This window comes from Pyrgilauda ruficollis, unplaced genomic scaffold (assembly GCF_017590135.1).
Source record: "Pyrgilauda ruficollis isolate IOZ18807 unplaced genomic scaffold, ASM1759013v1 scaffold145, whole genome shotgun sequence".
In the NCBI taxonomy this organism is placed as follows: domain Eukaryota; kingdom Metazoa; phylum Chordata; class Aves; order Passeriformes; family Passeridae; genus Pyrgilauda; species Pyrgilauda ruficollis.
In genome coordinates, this window is record NW_024513099.1 from 646,601 (window position 1) to 657,203 (window position 10,603).

The 10,603-nt window shown below is 44.0% G+C and overlaps 1 protein-coding gene across 2 annotated transcripts; it reads left to right on the forward strand.

Moving 5' to 3' along the window:
* The first annotated feature begins 371 nt into the window (after nt 1–371).
* On the forward strand, nt 372–8,509 carry TBXT (T-box transcription factor T). 2 transcript variants are annotated; one of them, XM_041460576.1, is made up of 8 exons: nt 372–667; nt 824–1,088; nt 1,634–1,768; nt 2,511–2,572; nt 2,661–2,722; nt 3,666–3,842; nt 5,095–5,227; nt 6,499–8,509. In XM_041460576.1, exons 1-8 carry the CDS (start codon nt 462–464, stop codon nt 6,764–6,766), a joined length of 1,308 nt encoding a protein of 435 aa, XP_041316510.1. In that variant the 5' UTR covers nt 372–461; the 3' UTR covers nt 6,767–8,509. The 2 variants fall into 2 exon arrangements, with proteins under 2 accessions (XP_041316510.1, XP_041316512.1); XM_041460578.1 differs by having other exon boundaries at nt 5,098–5,227.
* The last annotated feature ends 2,094 nt before the right edge of the window (nt 8,510–10,603 follow it).

The following is a 10,603-nucleotide window of genomic DNA, read 5'->3' on the forward strand; positions in this document are numbered from 1 at the left end:
CAGGACAGCCCGCCTAGAAGCGGGCCGGGGATCTCGCTGCGCCGGGAGGCAAGAGGGTGCCGCGCTGGCCGGTTGTGAGGCTGTTGCTGAGATGGGCCATTTCCTCCGCGGCTGCCGGAGCCCCGGCCCCAGCGGCTTTGATAGAGGTGCAAACATTTGGGGGCAGATTTACATAAAATAGCCGCGTTTAATCCCGCGGGCTACAATTAACATCACAGGCTCCCGCGGGCACCGTTCTGATATGGCCGCGGGCGGCCAATGGACAGCGCCGCCCGCGCCGATCAAAGGCGCCGCCCGCCAATCAGCGGGGCCCCCCCGCCGGCGTGGTGATGTCACCAGAGAGGCGTTTATGGCGGGCTATAACAGCGGCCCGGCCGGTGAGGGCGCGACGAGGTGGCTCAGGTTCGGCTCGGTTTTGGTGCGGCCGTACCAGCGAGCTGTCCCGCGGGCGCGGGGCCGGGATGAACTCCCCCGGCGCGGAAGGCTCGGGCAAGCCCCCGCAGTACCGCGTGGACCACCTGCTGAGCGCCGTGGAGAGCGAGCTGCAGGCGGGCAGCGAGAAAGGGGATCCCACGGAGAGGGAGCTGCGCGTCGCGCTGGAGGACAGCGACCTGTGGCTGCGCTTCAAGGAGCTCACCAACGAGATGATCGTCACCAAGAACGGCAGGTAGGGAGGGGCCCCGCCACCTCCGCTGCCTCCCAACCCTGGTTCCGCCCGCCCGCGGGGGGCGAGGGTGTCTCGGCGGCGGGTGCGGGCGCCCGCCCGGGGCCGGGGGTTGCGGCTGCCCGCCGCCGTGCCTCGCGCCTCCGTGTCGCCCCGCAGGAGGATGTTCCCGGTGCTGAAGGTGAGCGTGTCGGGGCTGGACCCCAATGCCATGTACTCCTTCCTGCTGGACTTCGTGGCGGCCGACGGGCACCGCTGGAAGTACGTAAACGGGGAATGGGTGCCAGGCGGGAAGCCGGAGCCGCAGGCGCCCAGCTGCGTCTACATCCACCCCGACTCGCCCAACTTCGGCGCCCACTGGATGAAGGCGCCCGTCTCCTTCAACAAAGTCAAACTCACCAACAAGCTCAACGGCGGCGGGCAGGTAAACACCGGCACCGGGACCTGTCGGTCAGTGGGGTTGGACCGGACCGGACCGACCCGGTCCTGCGAGCTCTTTCTTTCCTTACTGCTCATTTTCATACTTTCATGCTGGGATGGGGTCGCGCTTCTCCCTGCACCGCCCCCTCCCCCCCCACGAATCATTCATTCAGGAGAGCTGTTCTCTCTACCGAGGATGGGTACCTTGATATTTTATCACTTTTTCTTTTTTGGAAATCTCTTTCTGGTCTGAATATCTGCTAGTGTCAGTGGTGTGATGAATCTTTCTAAGGCTGACTTATCATTGATGCATTTGTGACTCTGTGAATGCTTTATCAAACAACAGGGATGAGGATAACTGCGCAGAAAGTTGTGTCTGTCCTCAGTGTGCCTTTCCTTCTCTCACAGCTTCAGTTTTAGGCTTTATTCGTACTTACTGCTTTTTCCACCTCTGATGGAAAGATGGATACTTTAAAACCCGAGTGCCCTTTGTGCCTGGCAGCATCTGCCACTACTCTGTCACTGCTCATCTGTTCTATTTGTTCACAGATCATGTTGAACTCCCTGCACAAGTATGAGCCACGAATTCACATAGTGCGAGTGGGTGGCCCACAGAGGATGATCACCAGCCATTCCTTCCCAGAAACCCAGTTTATAGCTGTCACAGCCTACCAGAACGAGGAGGTATGCACAGCGAGGAAGAGAAGATGCCACTACCAGGAGGATTCAAGTAGCAAAGCATGCATGTTACAGAGCAAAATAATGGATCTCCTTTTCTGTTTTTCAGTTCTTCCTATGCTTTTTTTTGAACCTAACTATAAAAGATTAAATTAATATATGTAAAAGCCTTATGAATGAATTATAGAACACAGTTCTGATCATTGTCTCAATATGTATTGCAGATTCGTTATAGGGGAGTAATTTTAAAAATGAGTTTGTGGAGGAAAACAACTATGGTAAAAAATACAGTTGTCATTTTGAGCTACTCAGTGAAGTGACTGAAGGCACCGTTTTTGGAGCAGCTCTTTTTCTGTTACCCAAATGCAAGTGTGTGTTGAATGAAGTTGTAATTATTATGTTTTCTGAGATTTCTTTGATGTCCAGTCTGCTCTGGCTTGAAATGTGAAGATTTTTATAGCTATTTAGTTTATTTCCTTTCTTAGGTGTTTCCTTAGATGATCAATGAACTCAGGCTATTCGGTGTTTCAAAATTTGGCAGAGACTAACTCCTCGTGCTTTGATAGTACTTCAGACCTTAAGGAGCTGTTTAATTCATTCCCATTAGTTGCTTTTATGGGCCTACTTTGATTTTTTCAAAAATATGGGATTTTACCACCTTCAGTGGGTAGTCCTAGTTCAAATCCTGATATCAATGTGATAATGAATGGTGATACATGTGAATAAAGATATTTGTTGTTGCTTTCAGATCACAGCTTTAAAAATTAAATACAATCCATTTGCAAAGGCATTTCTTGATGCAAAAGAAAGGTGAGAGCTCTTAATTCTAAAATTTGGATTTTTAAGATAGATTTATGAAAGCAAATTCTTAACTAATACAACATGGTTTCTTTTATAGGAGTGATCACAAAGACATGATGGAGGAAGTGGGGGACAACCAGCAGTCTGGGTATTCACAGTGTATGTTTCCTTTCATTGTGCATCATGAGTATGACTTTGATTTCTTTCATCTACTCTGTGTGAAGTCAAGCTAAACTTCAAAGCCAGTGGTTGATAGCTGGCTTGTTAGTTCATAGAGAGAGGAATGTTATCAGTCTCTGTGGTTGTGGTTAATGCATGTTGATGATTACATAAACACTATCATCTCTGTGTATGGTTAGGATTTATTGCATTCAAAACCATTTAATAGACTCCTGCAGAGTTGCCTTTATGTCCAAAAAGGCATCTGCCTTTTTATACAAGGACAGCAATGTTCACATGGGCATGGAGACAAAAGTTTATTTCATAAAATTTATTGAGACAGTACTCACGTTTTAAGTACTCTATGAAAATTATGGGCATTTGCTTGAAGTTTTCAGATGACTGAAAAGCATTAGTGTTTTAATGATTTCTGTTTTAACAGATGATTGACAACAAAATGCAGTCTAAAAAGGATGGGGCAGTTGATTTGCAGCGGGATTTGATTTGCAGGATTATTTTGTTTCAGGGAAAATAATTAATTTTTAAGAGGAATTCTTAGCAATCTGAGAAACTTCAGAGCTTAGCTATAGATCGAGACCCCCAAAGAGCAATTTAAAACTGAATACTATGCTAACAATTACTGAGCACACACTACCTACGTATGGGAGGGTTTAACAATTTCCATGTTTCTTTATTGTGGTTGTGGCTAAATGGTAATTTAAAAAACAAGTAAGCTTGACACAAGACTTTTTCTAAGCTGCTTTCTACTTTTCCATCATAAGAGCATTTATCCAAGTTATAAAGATCCAGATTTTTTGGCTATGTTGAAACTCAGTTTCCTTTCCTGAGTGTGCAGTTCCTCGCTGTTCAGTTGTCTCGTTACTGTGATTCTCTGCCTGGCTGCACTGTACACTCCTCTTACCGACCTCTTGCTTCCCCATAGTAGGTAGCTGGCTTATTCCTGGGAGTGGGGCTCTGTGCCCCTCTGCCAATCCTCACGCACAGTTTGGAGCCCCACTGTCACTGTCCCCTGCCCACAGCTGTGAGAGGTACTCATCACTGAGGAGCCACCGGCCTGCACCCTACGCTAACCCCTACACACACAGGAACAACTCTCCAAGTAAGTCCGAGGCTGCAGCTCTGAGAGAAGGGGGGCCCTGAGCCGAGTACATGTTCCCAGTGTCTTTAGAATGGAGGGTCTGATTTTCTTAGCTTATCTTAACTGTGGCTGTAGTTAGTGTCCGTCTATGGACGTCCCACCACTGCATAGATAGAAACAATAAGGAGCTGAGTTAACTGCAGAGTTTTTAAAAAAAGGTGTGCTCAGAAGTAGCTAAATATCTTAAGACTTAATATCTCAGGCACCAGGTACTTAAGGATGAAAAGGGCATTTTTAACAGTGGGTTTTTTTTGTTTCTTTAATTTTTTTTTAAAATTTCTTCTGTTAAAGAAGAATGATTAACAATTTTAGCTTTCAGGCTATGTAGATATTGAAGGCTCCCATTTAGAAAATATTTATTATTTTGAATTCTGAAGTAATACATGGCCTTTTAGATGCAACCTAACCTAGCTTGTATGTAGCTTTGTTGTTCATTTTGAAGTGGAAAACTAGCTCTCTGTGAACTTTTCTTGCATCTTGGAAGTTTCGTGGAAGACTTAAAAAAGGATAAAAGAACAAAACCTCTCTGGTGTTCTTCCTTCTTCCCTGGTCCTCAGCAAAAAACTTCTTCCCTTAGCTAGCCACCACAGCAGCTTCTTTCTCACCATGGGTGGCTGTATGGGATTCCCTTTATAGCTTCGTAGTGCCCCTGCTGTGTGAGCCAGCCAGTTTGGGTCACAGGCCAAGTAGTCTAAGCCACAGTCCAGTCACTCCTGATGGTGCCTAAGGCAGATTTCAAGGTGGCATGCTCACCTCAAAACTGGGATGTGTGATCCAGTGATAGGCTTGTTATCCAGCTTTGTCAGACTGTTACAGCCATTGTAGGTGATGGAGATGGAAGATCTCCAGGTGACAGTGTAAATAAATCCCACTGACTGTGTAAAATGACATGTGCTGGTTTAGCAGCTGGCTTGCAGAGAGCCTTTTGACCATAGGCCCTTCACAGAAATAAGATTTTGCAGTTATGAGTGGAGCAAAACAACGTGTCAGGCAATGCCCATAAAGGTGTGAGCTTGACACAACTGGTTACTGTCTTTGTTTTTTTCTGTGTGTGTAATTTTGTGTTTGTTTTTTTTTTTTTTTTTTTTTTTTTTTTTTTTTTTCCCCAAGGTAGTAGTGGGGAAGGATGGTTTAAAATTCTTCATTGCATTTAAATACAAGATTGGTATTTGGCCTGATTCTAGTGTTTGTAATCGATTATGTGTTTTCTCAGCAGCCTATGCTGACAACTCCTCTGCCTGCCTATCCATGCTGCAGTCCCATGACAACTGGTCTTCTCTGGGAGTTACTACACACACAGCCATGCTGCCCATGGGTCACAGCACTGGCACAGCTACCAGCTCCAGGTAGGACTCCAGCCCTCAAACACCTATGTTGGTACCTTCTAGGAAAAAAAAAAAAAGTCTGAAAAAGGAGGTAAAGATCACCAGCATATTAGAAGACATTTTGGCCATTGGTATGAACGATTAGCACTCTGTGGGGCACTGTGAAGAACTGCCCACAAGGAAAACAGATTGAAGAAACAGATTTTTTTTTTTTTTTTTGTAAATGTAGATACTTGTGACAGCAATATTTGATAAAGTGAGGATTACAAATTACTTAGACAAGCATAGATTGAATTTGAGGATGCTGAAGTTTCATCTTTATTATGTATAATGGTGTTAAAAAAGTTAATTTTCTTTATGCCTTCCATTTTGGCTGGTCATGCTTTCCCAGCCATCTCCATAAACCATTATTCTGCTAGAAATGATGGAGAAGTGAACTGTAGTTTGGAGAAGAAGCACACGGTTGGGGCAGTAATTCTTTACTTAAGCATTGCCACACTAACCAGCATAGCATGGGATTGTACATGTGGTGAAAGTCTTAGATATTTTGTGATCATAAAAAGGAAACTTTTCTCCTCTTTATACTTATTATCTTAATTAAACTCTTGAATCCTTTAGCAAAAATTCAGCTTGCATTTAGTCCCTTAGAGATAAACTTGAAAATTCAAAGAGCTGCAGAAAAGGTGGTAAAATATTTGCTCTGAACTACAGAGGGACAAGATTTGGACATCTCTTTTAGCAATTCAGACCTACCATTCTGTTTGTGGAAAGCATTTTTGCATTTGAACCATGCATGTGGACTCTTAACTGTTAATCAGGCTATGTACTACTACCCAGTATGAGTTAACTGTATTGCTCAACATATTTTTTAGTCCTGAACACAGATTGAGTGAAAAGGTCCTTCTAGCACTTCTTTATCTGTCTGATCCCGAGGATGCATATTTAGGAAGTTGCAAAGTTCCTGGAGTTTCAATTTCTGCTCTGAGTTGTTCAGTAGGTAAAACCAGTAGAACTGGAACTGTGAAACCTCAAGGAAGGCATTTCTGCCACCCCTTTTGTCTAAGCCCCTATCTGTTGGAAAATAGGGAAGTTCCGTTTATTTGTGGGGGTGCCATGAACACAAATTCTGCCTGGAGGTCCTTCCTGCCTTGCAGTGGATGGGAACTGCCAAGAGAGTATTACTGTTTGCAGCAAAAGGACCTGGCCTGGGGGCTGTGTTGCGAACTGAGGAGCTGCCAGCAGGCACTAGAGTCACTAATAACTGGTTTCACCTATGACTTTCCCTCTTCCAGTCAGTACCCGAACCTATGGTCTGTGAGTAACAGCACCATCACGCCGGTGTCCCAGCCAAGCGGGATGTCCAACGGGCTGAGCTCCCAGTTCCTGCATGGCTCTCCAGGACACTACTCAGTTCTGCCCCACCCAGTGACAGCTGCCTCTTCCACCTCACCCCTGTACGACAGCACAGCACCTGCAGACCTGCCTGATAGCCAGTATGACACCTCTGCACATGCTAGGCTGGCATCCACATGGACACCTGTCACCTCCCCTTCCATGTAAACACAGGCCTCTTCCTCTTTTTTGAGACACTTTTAGCTACCAAATTACTTTAGATGCTTAATCCTCAAGGAGGAGAAAGAGGAGACGTGCAGGAAACTGCAACCAAAAAGCATCTGTACTGCTCTGCAGAGAGCATCCACATTATACCTCTTATAGTGAACAGTGCATCACTGACTTCATGTAGAGTTTACAAACCTGGTGAGTGTGCAATTCTGAGAGCAGATTCACTGCTTTTAATATTTTTTTTTCTTTTTTAATGTTTGATAGACCTCAGTTTTAAGATTTTTACTTGGATTCCAAATTTCTTGGTGTTCTGATATATTTGGACCTGAAATTTGGCATAATTCTTGAGTAAGTTACTCCTAACTGTTTTTCAGTTAGTTTTTTTAAATTGCAAACTTTGCTATAGTCACAAGAAGATTTTTATTAACCAACTAGTTAGAAGCATGCTGAAATATGCACAAATGTAGCTGCTGAGTGAAGTTTTTGGAAAATCATGTGCACTAACACGTATTTGCTTCATAAATACGTTGTGTTCTTAACTGTATGCTTATTTCATTGCTGCTGAATTAATGTTGAGACAATCTTTGAGAACTATGTTCTTCCCAATAAAAACAGTGTTAATGTTTGGTCTAAAAAGTTTTACCCGAAAGACTTCTTTTAGAGGTAAGTTTTGCTGTTTGATCATATAGGTTTCAAATACCCAACAGCTTAGCTAAACATCTCATTTTCAAACAGTGTCTAATTAGAAGCCCTATCCAAAACTTTTTGAACCATTGGAAATACATTGCTTCATGGGTTTTTTTTTGCATCTTTGGCTCAGGCCTTAAGAGAAGGAATTATTTCCGTCTTGTACTCTGATCTGTATTTATTATTTGGTAAGTTACAACTTTATCTTCTACATGTTAAGATATGTAAATAATGCCTCAACCTACAGTACTCTTTTAAGACAATCATTTGTGGGATATGTCACCCCATGGCACATGGAACAGCATGGATATAAGTTGTTAACTTACCGGAAGAGGGAGATCTGTAGTTGCCAAGGTTTTTGCACAAAAGTGCACATGTACTAAAATGTAAAACACATTGACTGCTTGACTTGCTGGAAGGAACAGGTCTTGATAAAATATTTGCTTTATCACTGATACGAAGTAATGTGATCCAAATTCATGGTGCAGGCTAACCCAAAACATTGGCTGAAGGTGTTCCCTTAGACGTGTCTCTTTCTCCTACTGAATCTGGCAAATACATACCCTGAGGAAAGTGAGTTCTTTTGCATAAGCCATAATAAATAACTTTTATAATAAAGTGCCTAACACAGCAAAGCAAAATTCTGTATCAGGGAATTCCTTAAATAACTCATTGATACATGCTTATGTGCTGCAGTGGCAGCTTTAAGATGAAAAAGCAAATATTTGCCACCATTTTGGTCTGTTTGATACCCTTTGGGCAGGTTCCTGCACCTAGGAAAGTTTTGGCAGGGCTTATTCCCTGCAGAGGCAAGTCTCCCAGAGGTACTCCAGCAGGAGACAGCACCAAAAGTGGATGGCTGCACAGCCACATCCTCTGTCAATATGTAAATAGTGATCTAAGTGCTCCTATTTTATTGTTAAGGTAAATTGTGTAAATGATGTAAGTGCATTATTATTTAGACTGTTTTGTAGAATTTAGCAGCATCTTTCATTGTGAGGTTTTATACTTGTATTTTGGATGTATAATTTAAGTTAAGGAAAAAAAGTAAAGATTCTTAAGAAAAACTCCATGCTTGATTTTCAGTTTGTGGGGGTGACTGGGAAAGATGAAACAAATGCACATCAGCCATATTGAACCTACAGTATGCTGGCCTTTCACTGAGTGATTTCAGAGATGATTTCTGCTGCACATCATCTTCTGTCTGTGGGTGAAAGTTCAAACAGTCCTCATCCACTGCTTTCTCCACCCCCATGTGTTTCTCCCTTGTTTTGGTAAATCCTTGACTGATGGTATTCAGAGGTGGTTGCCGCATTTGGTGCTGGGTCAAAGCTCTTTTCCCACAGTGACCAGTTTCTAGCTGGGGCTGGATGCAAGCCTGGCACCTGCTGTGTTAGACCCCGATAACCAGATTTTCAAGTGTGTTTCTGAGTCCCTGCCCCCAATAATGCCAAGCTGCTGCCTGGTCCTTTCAGCTACTTCAGGAGTCTGTTACCAGCTGATCAGCACTGCCCTGGCTCTGTGTGCAGCTAAGCATGCACATGCCACTTCTGAGAGCTGACTTGGGGAGGAGCCAGCTTTATCCTTGCCCCAGAGCTGTGCCCTCAAAGCAGGCAATTCAGGGGAAGAGGATGACCCATCTGCCTTACAATCACTTAGTTTGGAAATGACCTTTAAAATCACTGAGTCCAACCCTTAACCCAGCACAGCTAAGTCCACCACTCTACCACGTCTCTAAGTATCACACATCTTTTCAATACCTCCAGGGATGGTGACTCCACCATTTCCCTGGACAGCCTGTGCAGTGAAGGGGACCCATAAGGCAGGAGAGAGGTGCTAGGCCTAGGGCTGGAACCTGGCCCTGGGCATCGCCCTGGTCAGGCAGCCCACTGTGGATCTCTTTCCCCCATAGAGGCTTGTGTGGAGGACAGCCTACAGCTGCTGCCCAGCACAGGGCTCAGTGGTTTCTCAGGTTCTTGCAGACCTTGTACTGCAGAAATGATTCCATGTCCACATGGGCAAAAATAGTTGAGGCTACTTATTACAGGAATGAGCTATGGCTCTCTGAACCAAGCGCCCTGCAGCTAAAGCCTTTGGGCTGTGAAGTGGAAGAGCTCAGCCTTGCTTAATGCTAGTATCAGCTGGATCTTACCTAGTTGGTTTTTTATGGTGTGGGATTTTTTTTCCCCTCCCCTACTTTCAAATTAAAGGAACCAAAACCTTTAATTGAGTGCAATTTTTTAAGTCACTTCAAAGCAGGTGGAGCATTTCAATATCTATGTATTTGCACTTTGAAAATGAACTTTGTGTGACCCATCTGGAGAAATTTTTCTCACCTGTGGGCTCAGGGCAGCAGTGCTGTGCTTCTTCAGCTGCTAGCTGGTGCAGTCCTGAGGCTACTGGTGGAGGCAAGGGGAAGGCACTGATGTAGGTGACATTTCCAAATCCTGAGGAAGGCCGGTGTGAGATGGCTCACCTCAAATAGCCCTTACCTATGAATGTGGCTGTGCTGTTACCTTGTACCTCCTCACCACTCCTGACTGTGCTGCACACCAGACAAACACTGGGGCTACAGAATACTGTGAGGCTGAGAGATGTCTAAATGCCCAAGAACTAAGCTGTCACCAAATGCTCAGAACTCTTAGGAAACTTATACTGTTTGCCATCTCAGTGGGTTAATGCTTTTTATCTTAATTTTCCTCTGGGTAACAAATAATTGCTGGCTGTAAAAAAATCTTTGTAAAACCCCCATCTCAGTTGTGCAGAAATGTCTTGCTATGCTTCCAAAAGTCATGTCAATACTGAATTCCAAGTAGGAGTAAAATGTGAGATTTTGTATTCCCTTTTCTCCAGCCTGACTCTTCCCCATAGATATCAATTAGATTTATGAGTTAAGATAATACACATTAAGGCACTGCATCATTCATGCAAATATAAATAAAATAAAAAGTAATAGAAATCAAAAGTAAAAAAAAATTAAACCCCCAAAGACAGGTGTAAAGAAGATGGAAGGAGAGACATGCTTTTTTTTTTTTTTTTTTTTTTTTTTTTTTAAACCATGCAGAGACTCATTCCAGAGGCTTGTATCTGTGCAGAAAAGAATTTCTTTAGTGGTTCTGGCTTTAGCTGCTCCTGGATGTCTGTGCC

Excerpts from the sequence above, each read along its gene's own strand:
- TBXT (XM_041460576.1), top strand. The coding sequence starts at position 462 with ATGAACTCCCCCGGCGCGGAAGGCTCGGGCAAGCCCCCGCAGTACCGC. Across the intron at positions 2,573-2,660 it reads TTTCTTGATGCAAAAGAAAG|GAGTGATCACAAAGACATGA; the intron begins GTGAGAGCTCTT and ends TTTCTTTTATAG. Across the intron at positions 5,228-6,498 it reads GGCACAGCTACCAGCTCCAG|TCAGTACCCGAACCTATGGT; the intron begins GTAGGACTCCAG and ends TCCCTCTTCCAG.